The sequence below is a fragment of the Cottoperca gobio genome, chromosome 4 (assembly GCF_900634415.1).
Source record: "Cottoperca gobio chromosome 4, fCotGob3.1, whole genome shotgun sequence".
Taxonomy (NCBI): domain Eukaryota; kingdom Metazoa; phylum Chordata; class Actinopteri; order Perciformes; family Bovichtidae; genus Cottoperca; species Cottoperca gobio.
Window position 1 is genome coordinate 3967815 of NC_041358.1, and position 20153 is coordinate 3987967.

The following is a 20153-nucleotide window of genomic DNA, read 5'->3' on the forward strand; positions in this document are numbered from 1 at the left end:
AAAAACAAACAAAAAGAAATTCCCCAAAGTGACATCACTAGTTTGTTTTCTTTGACCATCAGTCATACGAATACATTCATCATAGAAAATAGAAAGAAAACAGCTCAGATCATTTTCAGCTTTTCTGCTGGAGAAATTACTTAAACAACCAAAATTGTTGCTAAATACTTAACCTTTAATTAATCTTTTGAGCTCTACACGTGTATCTCACAGGCTTAACGGTCTACTCTATTACACTGTGCAAAAGGAAAACAAAAGGAGTTTGAATAAAATAAGACATGATAACATGCTCGGTCACGGCCTGCTGGCCGTCACACAAGATGCAACTTGTTGTTTCATATGATCCATATGATTAAGGACGTAACAGGGATGTAACAGGGATGTAAAAAGACTATCAGTTTAAAGATGGAAAGTATCTGTGAGGAAAAGCTTATAGGGTCCATTGTGAAAGCCTCCATCACCTGCTGATACAGTAGGTGATGCTTGGTGTACTAAGACGCCTCATGACATATCTACTCATGCTCAGTGACTGTTCAAACCTCCCTCACTGTGGTACGCTCCACTGAAGAGGCTGAGAGAGAACATATTTCACATATTGTTGTGGACTAACGGGGCTGGAGGCTGACGGCGGCGGCTCCGCTGTGTTGACTGGAAGCATTCTCTGAAGGTCTTTGTGAGCACAGCAGTGACGCACAGACGAGCTCCCCGGAGGCCAAGCGTGGAATTTGAGTCGAGGGATAGAATGGAGTGAAGGGGGGTGAGGGGGGTGAGGGGCAGCACTCTCACAAGATTAAACCCGCACTAAAGCCTGTACCAGTGACTGTGGTGTAACCAGGCAACACAGCCAAACCCACGTCAGCAACAGAAACCCTCATAGGTAGAGTCACACTGCCAGAAGCCATATTACTGAAAAGATAAATCTCCCAAAACTGGAACGATTAGACAGAAAGATATTCTGGTACGCCTTTCTGTATTTGTCACATGTTTTGTCTTCAAGAATAAGTTTCATCAACAACAGCAAAAGCTGTAAATGCAGCAAATGTAATAAATATAAGAGGTAGTTGTATACTTAGTATTAGCAGCATCATTTTTGGTTAGGCTTTCAAATTAAGGGGGAAACAAAAGTGGTGCAATGAAACTTCTGGATCGATGTATTGATTCAATGATTAACGATCCAATATCATCGATGCAAAGTCAAAACATTGATACATATTAACATCTTTAAGATATGCCTTCATTTTGATATTACAATGACACGTCTGTGTCACCATTTTCGTGCAAGCACATCTTCCTACAGAGCCATGTGATAAAATTGTCAATTCAAATTTGTCAACTGGTTAGGGTCACCAACGATCTGCTGATGACAGCTGACGCCGGATCTCCATCTCCCCTCATCCTCCTTGATCTAACTGCAGCATTTGATACCGTTGATCATGACATCCTCCTCAACCGTCTTCACTCCACAATCGGACTCTCTCACTCGACCCTAAACTGGTTCACCTCATATCTCACTGGGAGGACTGAGCATGTCACCTTGGGAGTGTCAAAATCACAAACTCTCTGTCATCTGTGGTGTCCCTCAAGGATCTGTCCTGGGCCCCATTCTTTTCACCATCTACATGTCCCCCCTTGGTCGTGTCATCAACCGGCATGGAATATCGTTCCATTGCTATGCTGATGACACAAAACTCTACATCAGAACTAACCCAACCCCCTCTGCACCTCTGCCATCATCCACATTAACCACCTGCCTAGAGGAGATAGAGGCGTGGATGAAGCACAATTTCCTCCAATTAAACAGCTCTAAAACCGAAGCCCTTCTAGTTGGCAGCCCTCATCAGGTCCAGTCCTCCTCCATAACCTGCATCACTTTCTCCGGTCAGAACATTCCACTCTCATCAACAGTCACCAATCTGGGTGTTAAAATGGATCCTCACCTAACCTTTGAGGCCCACATCAGACAAACATGCAAGAACTCCTTCTACCACCTCAAAAATATTGCCAAACTCCGCCCCACACTCTCTCTGTCAGATGCTGAAAAGCTTGTCCATGCATTTGTCTCCTCCAGACTTGACTACTGCAACGCACTTCCTAGCAAAAACATCCAGAAGCTGCAATACATCCAGAACAGCGCTACTAGGATCCTGATGAGAGTGTGAAAGTACGAACACATCACACCCATCCTCAAATCACTGCACTGGCTCCCGGTCTCTCTCAGGATTGATAATAAAATCTCCCTTTACACTCATCAGTGCATTCATGGAAATGCTCCATCCTACCTCAGAGAACTGCTCACCCCACAAACCTCCACAAGAAACCTCCGTTCTGTAAAGGCTAACCTCCTCCTTCCCCCCCAGCACCAAGCTCAAAACCATGGGAGATCGCGCCTTCTGCTCCGCCGCTCCCAGACTGTGGAATGCTCTCCCTGAACATCTGAGGACGCCACAGACTGTGGATGCTTTTAAGACAGGCCTAAAAACGCATCTTTTTAACAAAGCATTTTGCTAGACTTTAACCATTTTAAAGTGTTGTCTCGTCTGTCTATCAAAGGTTTTTATTTTATTTTTGAAATGTATATTTTGCTCATCGTTTTTACTCTGTAGCACTTTGAGTTTTGTTTACACAAAAGTGCGCTTATAAATAAAATGTATTATTATTATTATTATTATTATTCTTATTAACTATTTTGATAATTATTATATAAGTAATTTTCCATGCAGAGATTTCTGAAAATGTTGTTTTCAGCCTCTCAAATATGGAGATTTCCTGCTTTTCTCTGTTTTATATCATATTAAAGTGAATATCTTTGATTTTGCACTGACAAAACAAGACATTTATATACATACATATACATATATCAGCTTGGACTAGGTTTTTATTTTTAAATGTGATAAACCAAACGATGAATCAATTAATCTAGAAAATAATCTGTAGATGAATCGATAATGATATAGAATAGAATATGAATAGTTGCAGCCCTAATATCAATTGCAGGTGGACTCTGTGATATTAGCAAATATCCTATTGTTGTCCAAAGAATCAATATAATATCAAATTGTGACGGAACTTGTGATTGACACCCCCAGAAAACAACTAAACAAATAAATATATAAATAACAGATTTTAAGATATTAATAACAGAACCAATTGTATGCATGCAAAATGGTCTACGAAATATTGAAAAATGTCTATAACAATTTTTGAGTCTGATCATATAACCAAAACTTCTAAATACTAATTTTACATAAAACAAAGAGTGGTAAATAGAGTTGCAACGAGTAGTTGATGAATTGATTTGTCGATTGAAAGAACAATAATTGACTAGGAATCATTAAAGCCTCTCAAATATGGAGATTTGATGCTTTTCTGTTTTATATCATATTAAATTACATGATTACTCTATTAATCTAGAAAATTATAGGCAGATTAATCGATAATGCAGCCCTAGTAGTAAATCCTTGCATTGGAGAAACCTATTATTATTTCCTTAAAGAAGATGTTGTTGGTTGATCATCAAAATAATTGCAACCAATTAACTGTCAATGAACTGACTATGGATTAATTGATAGCTTTGTATGTTTCCCAAACCCACACAGTCGATACAAATGTATAACCTGAGCTCAGGTCACGTTAGGTCAATCATTCCCATTTTAGTACTCCAATGACCAACCAGCCACGTTGTCCCTGATGTGATACTGTGCTCTTTAACTTACTATAACTTAGTTAAAGTGTTTCCATGTATGACCTAAACCTTTGACTCATTCCAGATTTATAAATGGGACTTTGTTATTCAAAGAAAGCTGTAAAGCAACATAACAGGTAGGCTTTCCATGGAGAATAATGTGCCATCATTTATCTAGCAACATATTTAAAAACCTCCCTGATATCCACTGACTTCTCAGAAATACACTTCCATGTTATTGGTGAGAAGTTTGCTCCTCTTGTATTCCTCTTTCTTATACCCAGCCTGTTTACCAGCCCGTGCATATAGCTACAGAATATAACCTGAACTACTGTACATCTTACATGGCCAATCACACAGGCGACATATCTACCTGATGGAAATACATTACAGAATGGGTTTTCACAACGTGTACTTGCTTCTTGTGAACATAAAGTGTCATGGTGATCGACTGGAGCTAGTGTTGTGTCATGTTGCTAAAAGCTTCATCGTGTCATCTCTGTGCTGATAGGCTGCTCACCTGGACTCTCGGATCCGGCAGTTTTAGTTTTTGTCAAAGTCGAGCCATGAAAGTGGAGCTTCTTTCATAAAAAAACAAAACGTACTCTAGATGTGTCGAATGGAAACTTTCACGAGGCAGAAAATGAACATTGGTCCCCGTCGATGTGAAACACGGAGAATCATCTGCTGCTGGGCTGCTGGGCTGGGACTCTTCTTTACTCGGCTGTTTGGAAGAGACAGCAGCGCCCTCTGTCGGTAGTTCAGCCACCAGCTCTTACGGTTCGCGAAGCCTACATGTCATTCTACATTCGTGTGATATCATCTGGATATATGGAAGCATTTTGCGGACTATACTAAAGTGAAAATGTAATCTCACAACAGCACCTTCCCTTCCCACTTACACATGCATTATTTGGGTTACAATTCAAATTCAATATGCAATTTGCATTTTCACTACTAGAACTGGCGTTCTCAGACAATATTAAAATGCAAATGGTAAAGTAATTTGACAAAGACCAATTCCACTTAATGGTTGACAATATTCAAATGGTGATTCAAACTTGACAATGAATATGCAATATAAATATTGTGACTTAATTTAGCAATTTTTAGATGCATCTATTAAGTCAATTTAAATTAATGGAATCAGTGAATGGAAGTGAAAAATATTACATTAGTTCATAAGTCTTCAACAGGGGGTCCCCTGCATTAGTTATTACATTAGTTATCAAAAGAAGACCACATAGAATAGCCTAAATATGTGTGATTTGGTCAAATAAATAGTTCAGAGATAAAACAGTAGTTTTGGGGAATTCTTCTGCTTTTTTCTGAGCTTTGTCTGAGAAGACTTGACATTGTGATCTGAGGACCTCATAAATGACATGGAGTTGAATTGTAATGTTTATTTTGACGGTTTGCAGTGTTATGTCATACACTTTTATTTTTCACCGCAAGCTTAAGAAAACAAATCTGCAGTTTAATACTGTAGAACGCTGTGTCGGTATAGGGGCCCCCAGGGCACACATTTAATTAGTGGGCCCTGTTAAATCCTGAAAACAGAGTTACAATGAATCAAGTGAACATGGGGCTTCTGGGGCACTGTGTAATCAAATAATAACATATCATGTTTTACTGCAGTTATTCCTCAGCCACCTTCCCAGCCATCCTGTAGGTCTCTGTCGGCCCTTGCTCTCCACATGTCAGCTGGGTCTCTTGGCTTTCTGGTTTCTCCAGCACATCTGTCAATAGTGAAATTAATCGTAGACAAACTTTTGAACATCTGATATGTCAACCATGTTTCCTAAAAATTACATTCCCATACAAAGAAATTGCATTCTCAATTAGGTTTCGAGGGAAACGTATTGTTCGATATTACAGACCTGTTTGTTGACTATCTCCTGACTTGTTTCTTTTGTGCTTGTGGGAGGGCGCATACAGGAAAAGGATGGTGAAAACATACAGGTTCCACATGCCATAGATCCCTGTGAGAAAAGCACTGTGGACTTGCAGAGTGTAGTCTCCCAAGTGCCAGTGACCCTCACTGACCTGGTGAAACATGAAGAACATTTGGAATCATTGCTGAGAGCCCAAACAATACTAAATAATAACATAATTACAGACATCCATGTTGATCATTAGAGGGGTAATTCTTACTTGATTTAAGATGAAGAAGATAACCGTCATGGCTGCACATGCTAGAGTTACCAGCATCAAAAACTTGAACCTGAAGATTATACCCTGCCAAAACCAGCAAAGTGGAAAAAAGTCAGAATATTGTTTCATCTATTGTGATTCAGATGTTGAATTGAACAAAACAAACCTTGTAACGCAGTCTCCTAGCCTTCGGCATTGCAGGAAGTTGCTGTATTTTCCCGCCAATATTCCTGAACACACAATGCACCATACCACACAAAGAGAGGAAATACAGACAAACAGAAATCCCTACGACGAAAATGAAGGTAATCTGTGATGGCAGTCAAGGAAAAGGCTTCGCTGACATGGATAGACCCACAAAGGACATTCGGCTTTTTAATTCAAACATTTATTTTATCATGTCGGCTGTGATAATGCATATTCCATACATTTTGGCAAGGGGTGAGTTTTTTGGGGGAATTTAGGAAGTTCAACCTCAGCTCCTATAATAAGTCTATAGTAAAGTGTGCATCCAAAAGGCTTTCCATTTAGCGCTTCAAAATGACCATATTTAACTATTTTATCATGTTTGCCCTGTGGGGCAAATACATGCTATTTTCCTGGTTTCCACAACGGTTATTGCTGCTGTATTGTGGATTTGATGCAATAAATAAAAATCAACATTGTTGCTAATTGATATATCCCAGACCGTGAAGAAATAAAATTCCCCTAAGTATTGAGTATACAGTAAATAATTACATTGTTGTGTTTGTTCCCCCCAACAGTGGCATTATGTAAGCAAACGGGCATTTAAATAGTTCCAATTCTGAAAAAAAATGAATATTTGGTCAATCAATGATCAATGATGTTGGTTAAAAGATTTAACTCGGAAAAAATAGGAAACTATATTAATACAACATTTTCGGGCCATTTTTAATGAAGACATTTTTGTCAGACCTAAGGTTAACTTTTTTAAAGTTAGGCACAGGGGTTGAAGTAGGTTCTTATGATGCAGAATGTTTCTCATAAATATCTGAAGGATACTGCAACCTTTGTCCCAATTCTTGATGCCCAAACACTGTAGAAAGGGTTTGTCAAATGAACTCCCCTTTATAAGAAATAAAGCACATTAATAATTAAAGAAAGACAAAACCATAACACAACAAACCTCATCCAAAGTCATTACCTTTCACTCAGGTCAAGTATGAGGAGAATAGATGAGCCGAACATCACCAGCCCAACCTGCCACCAGTATGCTGAGAGCCGATTCCTCTGACTTTGGTCCTACAGGAATTGTTGTTAAAGGAAATTGCATAACTGGTATAATACTGAGAAAAGTACAGTAGAGAAGAAGTAAAAAGGTGCCAACCATGAGGTGTTCACCACAGAAGATGATCCAGAAACAGAACAGTGTGGAGTAGAAGATACCCTGTTGAGCATCTTCAAACAGCAGCATCCACGTCCACTCAAAGCCCAGGGAGAGCCACTCCACCGGCACGTTCAGGATTGTCATAGAGACACCCAGAGCAAAAATGACCCTGTACAAGGCAAATACATTTTCAAGACAAGTAACCTTCTGCCTCAGGCAGAGTATTGACCTGGTTCTACCGGCCGATCATGCACTTCAAATCCTTTTTCATTATCCATGCTCTGAACACGCCACCCTGAAGCTCTGCATACCTCTTGAAAGTATGACAGGAAGTTTTCTGTGGTTTTAAGAGACTAAACAGCCTGGGCTGCACTCAGTTTCAACTTAAGAACACTATAACTTTCTTTGTTGTATAACTCAACTATACCTTTTTAAAAAGACAGTTTGTTCAGTCTGCTATCAAATATCTGAAGCCTGTACAGATGAAAGGATTGTATGGAGGCACAAAGCATTCAAATTCTAATAAATAATTAACTCATTATAAAAACTAATACATTTGAACTTAACTCACTATTTTTTTTATCAAGTCTTAATTTTATTAGAAAAATATTCTATTATTAAAATGCTTTTTTGTATCTAATAATGGTATTTTTCCCAGTGACATTTACTTTTCATAACGTCCCTTCTCATAACGTTGCTTTTCATAACTTTAAAATGGCATCTGGATTTTCTTTTTCATTTTTTGGGGGGTGGGAGCAAATGTATAGGATTATTTATTTATTTATAGTTATATAATTTTCATAACGTGTAACTTATCTATTTAATATTGAACACTTTGGGGTTCCATTCTTTTAATATTGACCCATACTTTTCCAAAAGGACTGGAGGTCTTGCCATGAGGCTGATTCTGTGCCAGTACCAAACTGTTGCCAAACATATCCAGGGACTGAACACAGTCTTCATGCTGAGCCACACTTTAGTGAAGCCTCCATTCTGGTGGATGCCCTGAGAGAAGAGGGACATTAATTGTTTGAATGCAACAAATGCATGCTTTGAAATGTAACTCAATCCAATCATATAATGGATTGTATATTATAAGAAATTAACTCACCACTATATGGATATCTTTTATTTCTCCAATTCCAACGTTCACTGTGTCATTCACCGGCAAGCGCAGGTTAATCAAAAAATATTTGTGTGCCACACTTCCCAGTTCCATGAATGGCATGGGGTCACAGTGATAAAAGCGGCCTTCGTTTTCATATGTCTGCAAAAGCATGGACTGTTACAGGTGACTAAGCAGAAATATTATAATGTATTCACATGCATTAAAAGCAAGTTTACCTTAGGGACTGCAAACATGCACCTGAGTGGCCTTTGCTCCACTGAGTGAAACTTTGTGGTCCACTCAGATATCAAATCATCTCTGTATGCCAGGCCAGCATCAATAGTGATGATAACATCATCTTCTACACAGACAGGGACAACATTCAGTTTATTAGATATCCACAAGAACTGATCAGCATTGATCTATATATTTACATTTCACAAAACCTCTTACTAATCTGATTGATCATTTTGAATGCAATGTCAAACTGGAGAACAGCCAGCATATACTGAAACCAGGGACTCATCTCCTTGTTGGGAAGAGGTACGTGCACAGCAAAAACGATGTTGTTGGCATCCAGGGTTTTTGCAAGAGGCTCATCGAAACTATGGATCTGCTGGCACCGATGTGATCCCCATGGCACCAGCCAGCCGCGCGCCCTGTGGCGATTAATACATTTGGTGGCCAAGTAGCGAATAGCACTGGTGGGACTGGGAGCTATGGCAAAGAGGAATAATCTGTCAGTTCTTTTCTATTAGACTTTGGGCTATTTTGCTTCCATAACATATTTTCTTTCAGACTAGTAGAAAGAAAACATACAAAATACACATTTAAGTCTTGGTCAATTTGAGTCTGTAAATTTCTCCTAAATGTACCAAAAGTTAGCGTTAGATAATGTCTGGTACATTTAAACATAAATTTCAGAAAACTTGTAATAACAAAAAAGAATCGTCTTAATACAAGTAATCAACTGGGGAAGTTTCATGTTTTGTTATGGCTGTTAAAAGTTTTTTCTGATTTATGGAGTGACAAGACATAGCATTTCCTCTGTAAAAACCTTTGACTCTAATTTGTCAACAAAATGAAACAAGAATGTTGAACCTGCTTTATCCAACGTTTCTGTTACAGAAATGTGTGCAAATTACCACATATTTAATAAGATGCCTCTTTTGCATAATTACACATGTATTTAAAAAAATATATTGTCTTCATGCAAGTAATCAACCGAGTAAGTTTCATGGTCATATCTATTAGTTCAACATCCATATTCTGCTGAAGTGTCTCCCCTTAAGTACAGACCGAATGAAGCGTTCTTATTTATTTAGCCACATTGAGAGAAGCAGTTTCAAATAAATTGATTTTTGGTGCGCTTTTAACAAACAAACCACATGTGGGTTACTTTCTAGAAATACTATTTGTTATTACAACAATTATATAAACAAGCAATAAAATGTGACTACTTACCAAGTAATGCCCCAACCACGATGGAAAGAACTTGGAAAACAAGAATAAAGAAAGCCAAGAAAACCAATTTCTTAGTGCTCATGTTCTCTATGATGGCTCCTGCCATGATTGAGAGGATTTGGAAAAGTGGTGCACAAGCCTGTAGTCCCAATACACTAAGTGCTCCACTGCTGCTCGTCTGCCTGCTCACACACATCAGACTCTCCCTGGAGCACAAATCATTGTCAGAGTGAGTGCAGAGGGGGGTGGGGGTAACCATCATGTGTTGAGATTCAGAACAATAATTCCCTAATTTGGTTTTGTATGATTAAAAACACACAACAACTGTCTATAAAACGTGATTCCTTTATTGCTTAAAGAATACAACTTTGTAGCATAGGCGAGTGAATGTGTATCACAACTAGGTTACTTGTCTTTACACTGAGGATTGACCACAGTCACAATGCAAATGTTTGATACTGCACCCGAAGAGAAGGGAAATAACAAATTCAGCCTGGATATCAAAGCATCTTACAAAGTCATAGGTTAATAATCCTTAACATTGTTGACACTGACCTAGAGCCAGCGACGACAGTCACAGTAGCACCTACACCTTTAAAAAAACTCTACCTCTGGGCCGTTAGTCTGTCCTCTATCTTTGGTTCTATGAGACAAAAATATACCGTTTTCTGAAAGGTGTAGCTAATTAGCAATACTGTGGGTGGTTCAAGGTAGAAAGGAAATGCAACATTAAGTATCTGAATGAGCTAAAAATTAACCAAAAGGTTCATTTATTTCTCTACTTAACAAATACAATTCCTATATTCACAACCCCGCAAATGATTATCTGTTGAACAAATATACCAAAGGGGTTAGAGAAGACCCTTTTTGTAAAAGTGACCATCAAACCACAAGAAAGGAGAAATCGACTGCTCTGAAGTCATTCTAAAGCAGTTCTCCTAAACCACCGAAAGTGATCTAGTACAACGGATAACATAAGTAAGCCATCTGGTGCAGTACCTGAAGGAGCGAACACTTGCTGCATTATCACCATAAACTCACTGACATTCCAGGCAATGTCTGCCTTCAGTGTCCACAACACATCCAGAAATCTACCAATTACTCACAACATAATATCAAGACATAATTAAACAGAAGCAACTGGAAAACAAGGGGTAAGATGAGACTGATCAAAAACTTCATTAACAGCCTCTCAATCCAAATTATTTTCAGGTACTGGTGTCTGAACGTGTGGCTATCTTGAAATCCCCCTTCATCTTTCTCTTCAGTGTCCATTCGAATGTGCATTATCCATGTTACACTGATGTATAGCAGCGGTCAAACACGCCTCATGTCTCTGCCGATGACATCACTGGGGGATTTGTGTGCAAACACTGTCCCGGGAAGGGATTTGGAGGAGTAGAACGCCGTCCTGGGATCACATGTCTTCCTCTTCGTCTTCGTCCTGAGATGAGCCGGCCTGCTGGGCGGCGCTGGCAGATGCTGCTGCCATCTGTGCCTGTTGGGCGGCCTGCTGCATCTGTAACCACTCCTGCTGGGCGAGCTCTGCCTGCTGCTGCCGCGCCTGCCAGAACACAATCCAACAGAAACATGAGACATGAGACAAGGGAAGGCGAATGAAGAGCTTGTTAGGCGATCACAAAAGGATCATGATGGTGATATCTACTGTCAAACTGGAGCTGAGCAACTCAAATATCGCTGTGAATTTGACTCGGAGATATTACGCTATTATATGCACTGTCAAGTTATATTCATTAAAAAAAAGTGGATTAAGAAAATTAATTAAAGACTAGACACATTCAATCTGATGAATTACATTATTAAAATTGAGGGTTTGTTCAAAAAATAAATTCTGTTAGGGTGATGGCGTCATAAAATATGACAAGATATTCAAGCTTTGAATGTAAAAAAAAACTCACATTTGGCACAGCCCTATAATGTGCACACAGTATAAATGTTTATGTTCTCCATTTTACTTAAATTGCAACAGCTGAGCAAGTAGTAGCATTAAAAACATGCAAACCTGAGAAGCACTATTATTTAAGTGTTTAGCATTTCTTGCAGGAGGAGATTTTTGTCCACATCGCCCTGACATGTAGATACTATTTCTTGAGAGGTGCACCTCAACTAAAGACTGGACCCCTACATGCCAATTTACAGAGCCACTGCACAAACGTACCACAGTACGTGTTCAGTTGTGACACAGACAGGGTTGTGTCCTCACTAACAGAGGTTTAAACAGCACCATCTTCTGCCAATTTATGGTTGTGTTACATTTAAATCACAGCAAGATTTAAGGAATAATTTATATTGTCACACACTCATAGTTTTCCATATGTGCAGTGAAATGGGAGTGGCATACTTTAAGATTGTGCAATAATAACAATAATTAGAATAGTTTGACCAAGTTTTCATGCTTCATCATACATAAATATGAAAGTGAAAGCATGTCTCAATTCAGTAAATAGATAGAGCATATGACCGCACCTCTCTTTTTACTTATGTTTTGGCTTTCATTACACTTCTCTTGTAAATTTGATGTACATTTCACTTATTAATCATAGCTCTGTTAGTTTAAATGCCTGCTTCCTTTCATACTTGTACATAAAACTGTGTATATGTAACCTATACATATTAATAACTTTTTTGAAATTACAACATACCTCATATTGCAAAATTGACTGGAATAAAAATCCTAATGTCATTGTGGGCACTGAATCATGATTTCCAACCACAGGTCTACATTGAATGCACAGCAAAATGGGGATGCTCATCCACAGCATGATTACATACAGAACGGTAGATGTTTTAGTATTTTCGGATAATACCTTGGCAAACAATTCCTGTTGTTGTCTTAGGAGCTCTTCCTCTGGGATACCCAGGTTCTCCAGTCGAGAGCTGGCCTTCCGCCTCTTCAGAGCTACAGTTTTACACTCCTGCAGGACGTCTTTCACCTCCGTGATGTATGATGCGAAACCAAGGCTCTCCAAGGCTGTGGCGTGAGAACAAGAGACGAAAGCGAAATAATTACTCTCTGTGGTTTCAAATTCATGATAGGGAGGTGGGCTCAACCCCCTGCTGTATTCCTCTATACGTTAGCTACTTGGTGTTGTGCAAAGACGGAGTAGGACTCACCATTGATGACATGCTCAGGAGATATTGTCTTCTTGTCGGACTTGTTGCATATTTCATTGGCTTCTGATGATATGAGGTGTATGAACTCTGTGCAGCAGTTAACCACAAGCTCCCTGGCGTCGTTAGCCACTCGTACGTTAGGGAGAGTTTCTTTAATCATCTTGTTGATAGCAGCTCTGGGGATGGTGAGGTCGTCGTCGTTTCCAGATGAAGAAGCCATCGTGGCAGGCAAAAATACCCCACAAACCACAGAAATTAAAGCTCCGGTTCTTGACTGGGTGGTGAAAAACGTTAGACGAAGACAGGCCTTCTTGAGTTTACGGAGTGTACTGGCCGGGTCAAGGCAACGTCAACATGAATTTAAATGTCATCAGGAAAAAAGGACGTTTCCACAAAGTCAGCCGGTTGGCTAGCTTGCTAACTAAGCTAATAGAGAAATTTACAAGGTGCAATTTCTCCAAAACGCCGCTATGACACAAAATTAAAGGTCCAAAAAAACGCTAAAGCACAAATTAAAGAACACAAAAAGGCTAATACCGAAAAGAAATATGCTTAGCTAGCCTAGCTAGCTAGTAGTTGTGGTCCCTGTCGCAAGAAAAGCCGCAACCCAGAAGATAAGCGAAAGCGGAGTCTGAGAGCATGGCTAAAGGCAGGCTAACAATGAACTGCCCCTGCCATATGTAACAAAATAGTTGACTAGGTAGACACAACTAGTAGAATGAAGTCACTGCAACACTGCAGACTACTGCTCCATCCATCGACCAAATCAGCCAAACATGTCAAACAATCTCATAGTTTACAGCAGTTCATTTACAATTTTGTATTCTGGGTAACGTTAGCTTAAATTTGTCCGGATACACCACCAAAGCCGGATACTTCTTCTTCTTTTATTTGGCGGTTGACAAACCATCCTAGAGGAGCATTACCGCCGCCAGCTGGACTGGAGCGTGGACCAAGAGATAATGCAGGAAAAACAAAAGCCCTCGAGATCAGGGGTATTCAACTCAAATTCAGTTAGAGAAAATTAGAGAAAAAGGTCCAGAATATCATAATGTCTAACTTGCGTAATGAATTAGTGTGATATATATTGAAGTAGCCTAGTAGCTGTATCAACGTCTGCATGTCATCAACAACTGACTGTAATCTAATAAAGAAAGTACAATTTAAAAACATTTAGACAATATTTATTGTCACTTAACATTGAACTATACAGATATATATAATACTGTAGATATGTATAATGTTCTTCTCGGGCTGCATTTAAAAAAATAAAATTGAGAAAATAAATAAAATAGCTTTTGAAAAGTTGTGTATCTTAAATAAAAATAAAGTGCTTAATTTTAGAAAAATGTAATAAAGTGTAGCCGCAGCTTGAGTTTCCCCTTTTCTTTGTTAACTGTTTCACATCTTGACTTAACAGTCTCAACCTAACAGGTCAGTTGGGCAGTGAATGAAGGGATCAGGATCCTGCTGGATTGATCATATTGGGCTCTGAGACCTCAGTTCAGACTTGAGTGGGTATGTTTGGTCAAACACTTTGTGCTTTGTCTCATAGTGGCGTTTCACATTGACACTTTAAATGGATGGCTTAACTCGCATGCAATTGGTCTGTGAGTTTCCTGAACCACTAAACCAGTGCCGTAAAAAGGAGAAAAGCTGCACCGGTTAAAATATAAAATCCCTTAATAATTTATTGATTATAGGTCCGGGTCCGGACAGGTCAGCGTCTGGATCCGGATTCGGACCGCGGTCCGCCTGTTAGTAGCCTATGCTCTAGAGATGCTTTGAGCTAAATCGGTTTCTCAATAAAGTCACAGTATATCTTGCCTGCTGTTTTCCCTGACAATAAAAAATGTTTTGTGTTTTGCCTTCCTTATTGACTGAAGAATGTGATTTCTCTTGATATTGTATTTTCTGCAATTACCTGTTTTTGGTTGGCTACAGTGTGTGCATCTTCCGGTTTGGTGCTTGCCTGTTTTATATAATGTATTGTTGAGACCTGTATGGCCTATTCTCAGACGATATTTTCTTCCCTTTGTTTCCAACTCACCACCCTCCCACCACCAACATGTATTTGCATATTAATACACATGTCTTCCAGTTTCATTATCATCCAAATACTCCTGCCATACTGTGCATATGTCTTAATGAATGTATCAGCTTCATTTTAATTTAAATGAATTAAGAATTGCATGTTTGGCCAGAATATCCTCCTGGTTATTTCCTTCCACACCAATATAAGCAGAAAAACTAAAGAAACAAAAAGCCATACACTTAATTTCCATCCACAATATAAGGAATATTTCATCGATAATATCTTTTCTAAATGATGATTTGCCAGATGTAATGCCTGTTAGTGCTGAAAAGCTGTCAAATGCAATAAAGGTTTTCTTTTTTTTTCTTCAGCAAGAGATTACCTGTAATCAGGGTTATGTAATGAGACTACAAAAATAAGTAACTGTCATCAAGCCAGATTACATTTGAAAACATGGGCAATTAGATTATAGTTACATTGTCAAAAATTGCATGATTATGTCTTTAAAGTATGGCAAAAATAAAATCATGATAACCAAGCCTTTAATATCTTGCTTTTGATTAAACAACAGCAACAACACACATTTGCATGAAACAGCATCTAACATGTTTTTTTTGTGGAGGGGCAATTTGATTTGGAGATACATATGCTTTTTTTAGGTAAGTATTTGTGTATTGTAGTATCAAAGTCATTTTGAATGTACATTAACTTATGCCTCTGGCAGTTAATCAAATGTTTTTCTCAGGTATTTCTTTTGTGTGATCAGGGACATGCCTCCAACACAGCTGTGGACCATCATGCAATTATCACTTTTTAATATTATTCATTTTTGATATGTCTTGAGAAAGATCCTTGTGACTGAAGCGTCAATTATTTTAATTAATCAATGCAAGGCTGATAAAAATGTGTACAGGAATTATCTTCTCTTCTTTGAAATTGACATTTTTTGATTTGGTCATCTGTAAATGCTGAATATGCCAAATGCTTTTTATTTGCATTGAAAAAAAATTGAGATGTTTAAAGAGAAAAAAGTATAATTATGGAACTCAGATTCTTCAAGGCTGCGTCCTTTAAGGTTCAATATTTACAATGTTTGTTTTTGAAGTAATCCAAAAGTATTCAGATTAGATTAATGGGTTACATTACCAATAAATGTCATGTCATTTGTACATTTCAAAGTAATCTGACCCAACCCTATTTATTTATTTCTCTCCTCTATCCACTGCCAGGCCAATAATATTACCAACAGCTCTGTCGTACACAAGGATGAATGGTCTGATACTCTTTTCTTAATATATGGCTCACTCACTGGGATTTATGATCCGGCATTTCTCACATTCCCACCTGCCTCACTGATACTGGAGATGTTTCCAATGATCTACTGCAGATGCTGCACCCGACAGTAGGCCAGAAGGTACCTATACAGCGCTATGAAAGGGTTGCAGAGTGCATTGATGACCTTTTTTACATTTGTTCTGCCAAATGAACATTTCATGTGAGCTTTTCGTCAAACCAAACCCCAAGAAATCAAAGAGCTTTTACTTCCTCTGAACGTTGTTCATACAAATCTAAGGAGATGGGTGCGATTTGAAGCCATCTGAGAAACAAATGACTTGTGTTTATGCTTCAGATAGTTTGGTTAACCAAGAGCTGCTTAAAGTCTCCTAGCTTTTGTTTATCACCATCTATTGTTCAATTAGAGAATTACACATTTCTATTCTATTCAGTTTTATTATATTATATTGTTTTATGTCTACATATTATAACTCATTGATATCTTAATGAAAGATTTCTCAGTAAAAGTGTGGTACAGGGCTCAGAGCAACCAGTAGAATCCCAGATCAGGCCACGTGTAAATACATAATCCACTGTCACAAACACAATATGTCACTAACAAAACTGATTCACAAAAGTAATACATATCTTTAAAAGATGTCTTAACATCTAAACATCACCTCTCAATAAGGCTGCACTATCTGCACTACCTAAATGCTTCATCTGATGCATTGAGTTTGTGGCTGTCCTTCATAGTTTTGCTTACTGCTCACATATTGTGTAGTAAAGGACATGGAGGCTTAGCGAGTTAGGAGAGCTATGGTAGTCGTTTGGATGCACTGGGCTGTGATGTAGGTTAAAACCTGCAGCAGGAGCTCACAGATACATGTAAAAACAAGATTGAATTGTCACGATTATTTCTGGCTTTCATATTCCTATTTGCTCAAAATATTAAGCATTTCGTCACAAAAACGTGTTACAGCTAAAAAATACAATTCATATGAAATAAAAGGAAATTACAAGGAGCCTATACATGTATGAATGTATCTCGCAAAAATAACAAAGATGAGACTCCATTGATTAGTTGCTCTTGTCCGTTTCCAAAGTGAAGCTCTTTCGACCTCTCCAGCGCAGAAGTTTGAAGAAGTTCAGACTGACGTTGAAGACCTTGTCATGTTCAAACACCATTTTGTAAAACGTGTCGATTGGGAGGTCGCCTTTGGGGTCTACGTATTTGAGTGTGGTCATTGTTGTGTAAAGCATGTTTGTCTGGTGACGGAAAGGAGGATTCTCCATGGTGATGATCTTCAGAGTATGCTAGGAGGAAGAACACACAGCAAACATGCAATCATTTGTCTCCGTAGCAATAAATGATGAGGCGAAGAATGTTTACGGACAAACCTCTGCTACATCGTCAGCAGTCTGCCCGAAGGTTTCAAAGATCTGATTGTAGTTCTTCAGGTAGATGTTTGTGAACATGTCAGCAGTAATGTTGTCAGTCTTGCTGAGGTCAGTCTTCATGCCCTCATCATAGACTTTACGCTCAAACTCTGTTATCACTGGACCTGGTTCTATCAGGCTGATACTGAGGAAAGAAAAAGAAGAGAAGTACAGTGCAAACATAATCATACTCCTCCCAATAAGAATGCTACAGAGCTAATTGTACTTATAATTATAATCTCACTGAGAAACCAGCACAAAATGAAAGGAGCAGAATGAAATGAAATGAAGCAGAATGAAAGAATCAGTATCTTACTTGAGGTTGAATCTCAGGGCTTGTACTGCTAAGCTTTCGCAAAAGCCTTCCACTGCAAACTTGGATGCTGCATAGACGTCATTGAATACAATTCCTGAAATAGAGTGAGACCAGATAGGACAGTGTTTTGAAACAATAAACAGATGCTCTCATGGTGAACAGATGTAACTGTCCTCACCCTGAATGCCCATGACGCTGCTAATGACCACAATATGGCCTTTCTTCCTCCTCTTCATGTCAGGTAGGATTTCCTTCAGCAGCCGCACAAGCCCAAAGAAGTTGGTGTCCATGACAGTCTTCATTTCATCAATAGACTGACACTCGATGGGCCCAATCAGACCCATCCCAGCATTACTTACTGAGAGAGGAAGTCAAAGCATGTACAGTACAATTGTTAAGTATTGGAAAAATATGTTGCAGAACCAATATTCATGAGTAGCTGCAGTAACTGCACTGAACCGAATGGTGTGGGCTTACTAAGAATGTCCACCCTGCGTTCAGGCAGGCTGTCCACACAGGCTTTGATGGAGTCCTCGTCACATACGTCCAACTGTTTGATCTCCAAAGTCCTGCCCAGAGTCCGGCCCGCTGCCTCCACCAGCGCCTCACCCTTACTGAGGTTCCTCATGGTGGCATACACTACGACAAACAAAAATAATTTGAAGCTTTGATTTGGTTTACTACTTGGATGCAGAATGAGAGTCTAAACTTTGGCAACAAGGGCCAGTGCACCTACCATCACAAATGAACAACAGATGTTCTAACTTACCCTCATGGCATTGCGGATAGTTTTGGCCAAGGAGGTTATGTTTTCGGTTTGGACTGTTTGTCTGTCTGTCTGTCAACAGGATTACGGAAAAACTGCCGGCCCAATTTTATGAAACTTGGTGGAAGGGTGAAGCATAGGCCAAGGAAACACCTATTAAATGTACAATTAATTGGCGGATACAGAATGTTTCACTTTCGTTGCAAGATTTGGATTTGGCAGAGGTCTGTACTCTCTGAGTGCTGTTCTAGTTTTCTTAGGTTTTGTATCTAAATGTCTGCTGCTAAAGCAATAAAATGGAGGTAATATAATGTTGTTAATGATGCTCAAAGCATTGAAAAAATGAGAGCTTTTAAACTCAACAGCAACGTCTTTCCCAGAAACAATGTCCCAGTTGCTCAGGATAATCCACAGACTTTGGGACTATTTCTTCCATAGAAAGCTGTTTCAATTAAAACTGTTGACAGTGAAGTGTGTGGATTATCCAGACTAACCAGGACATTGTCTCTGGGAAGTCATTACGGTTAAATTAGTGTTGGCACAAGTTTCAGAGGCAAACACTTTGCATTCAAAACTGTACTTCTAAGAAAATATGGTTTTCTTTTGAGATTTGGGTAAATATATTTTTTATGATGGAAATATAATACTTTCCTTGATACATGGGTATATAGTTTTATATTTACAAAATAACTGTAAACACATACCTTTCAATGCTTAGTCTCTAAAAGCATAATGTTCAGTACTACTGCTAAAGTGTCTCTCAGCATGTAAGCACTAACCAATAGTATGATTTGAAATGACCTGTATTGCCATAATCTTAAATATTCACAATTATTATTCAAATTGTAGTTTTAATAAGGGTGGGGAGCGAAGCAAGGCCCTCCCCAACTTTACTAAAAAAGGACCCGACATACAAAAATACTGTAACACCCTCCCCCATAATATCTCAAAATATTGTGTTGAGTTGGTACAGTTATAATACAAAGCTAGGATGCATAAATCATTTTAAATGTTTTTTATTTTAAACTTACTATTTGAACCACATTCAAACTTTCGTACAATCCCTTAGGTGTTGATTTCTAAGTTTTCTTCAGAAATGACAAAGCAATGCATGTGCAATACAGACACCTTAAAAATGTGAACTTTCTTTAATTTCTTCTGTTTCCTTTAGTCATCTTTGCATGCAGAGCACACATACAGTAAGAAATGCAGTTGTCAGTTATTAGGAAGTCTAGAAAGTTTTTTTTAAATGTGGCAATTTTACCCATGAACCTTTTCTTCTTATCTTTTGCGATGCGGGCAGCCAAGGCAAGGCCAATCCCAGAAGAGCAGCCTGTGATGAGTACCACCTTCTGGGTCATTGTGCTGGTTAGTGTTTGTCCTGCAGCTCCAGCAGCGGAGAATGAAAGAGAAGAAAAGACAGGAGTATA

The 20153-nt window shown here is 38.7% G+C and overlaps 4 protein-coding genes across 6 annotated transcripts in view; all 4 read right to left on the reverse strand.

Annotated features, from left to right (window-relative positions):
* Positions 1-4401, reverse strand: part of gng12b (guanine nucleotide binding protein (G protein), gamma 12b) — a 28830-nt gene extending 24429 nt beyond the window's left edge. For both annotated transcript variants that reach the window (XM_029430364.1, XM_029430365.1), the window contains exon 1: positions 4203-4401. The gene's annotated coding sequence lies outside the window, so the exon portion shown is untranslated. The remainder of the gene's footprint in view (positions 1-4202) is intronic.
* A 687-nt stretch (positions 4402-5088) lies between these two features.
* Positions 5089-9889, reverse strand: LOC115007238 (protein wntless homolog). Of its 2 annotated transcripts, XM_029430015.1 has the most exons (12): positions 9757-9889; positions 8746-9009; positions 8529-8653; positions 8296-8451; positions 8053-8189; positions 7185-7353; positions 7002-7099; positions 6860-6923; positions 6003-6146; positions 5837-5920; positions 5563-5728; positions 5089-5421 (listed from the first exon to the last, which is right to left on the reverse strand). In XM_029430015.1, the coding sequence occupies exons 1-12, from the start codon at positions 9860-9862 to the stop codon at positions 5321-5323; spliced, it is 1614 nt and encodes a 537-aa protein (XP_029285875.1). In that variant the 5' UTR covers positions 9863-9889; the 3' UTR covers positions 5089-5320. The 2 variants fall into 2 exon arrangements, with proteins under 2 accessions (XP_029285875.1, XP_029285876.1); XM_029430016.1 differs by lacking the exon at positions 6860-6923 and having other exon boundaries at positions 6003-6066.
* A 196-nt stretch (positions 9890-10085) lies between these two features.
* dr1 (down-regulator of transcription 1) lies at positions 10086-13838 on the reverse strand. The gene is made up of 3 exons (XM_029430489.1): positions 12892-13838; positions 12585-12748; positions 10086-11320 (listed from the first exon to the last, which is right to left on the reverse strand). Exons 1-3 carry the CDS (start codon positions 13109-13111, stop codon positions 11174-11176), a joined length of 531 nt encoding a protein of 176 aa, XP_029286349.1. The 5' UTR covers positions 13112-13838; the 3' UTR covers positions 10086-11173.
* A 3443-nt stretch (positions 13839-17281) lies between these two features.
* On the reverse strand, positions 17282-20084 carry LOC115007243 (retinol dehydrogenase 8). The gene is made up of 6 exons (XM_029430022.1): positions 19988-20084; positions 18435-18596; positions 18136-18315; positions 17958-18051; positions 17603-17786; positions 17282-17518 (listed from the first exon to the last, which is right to left on the reverse strand). Exons 1-6 carry the CDS (start codon positions 20082-20084, stop codon positions 17282-17284), a joined length of 954 nt encoding a protein of 317 aa, XP_029285882.1.
* Between the last annotated feature and the right edge of the window lie 69 nt (positions 20085-20153).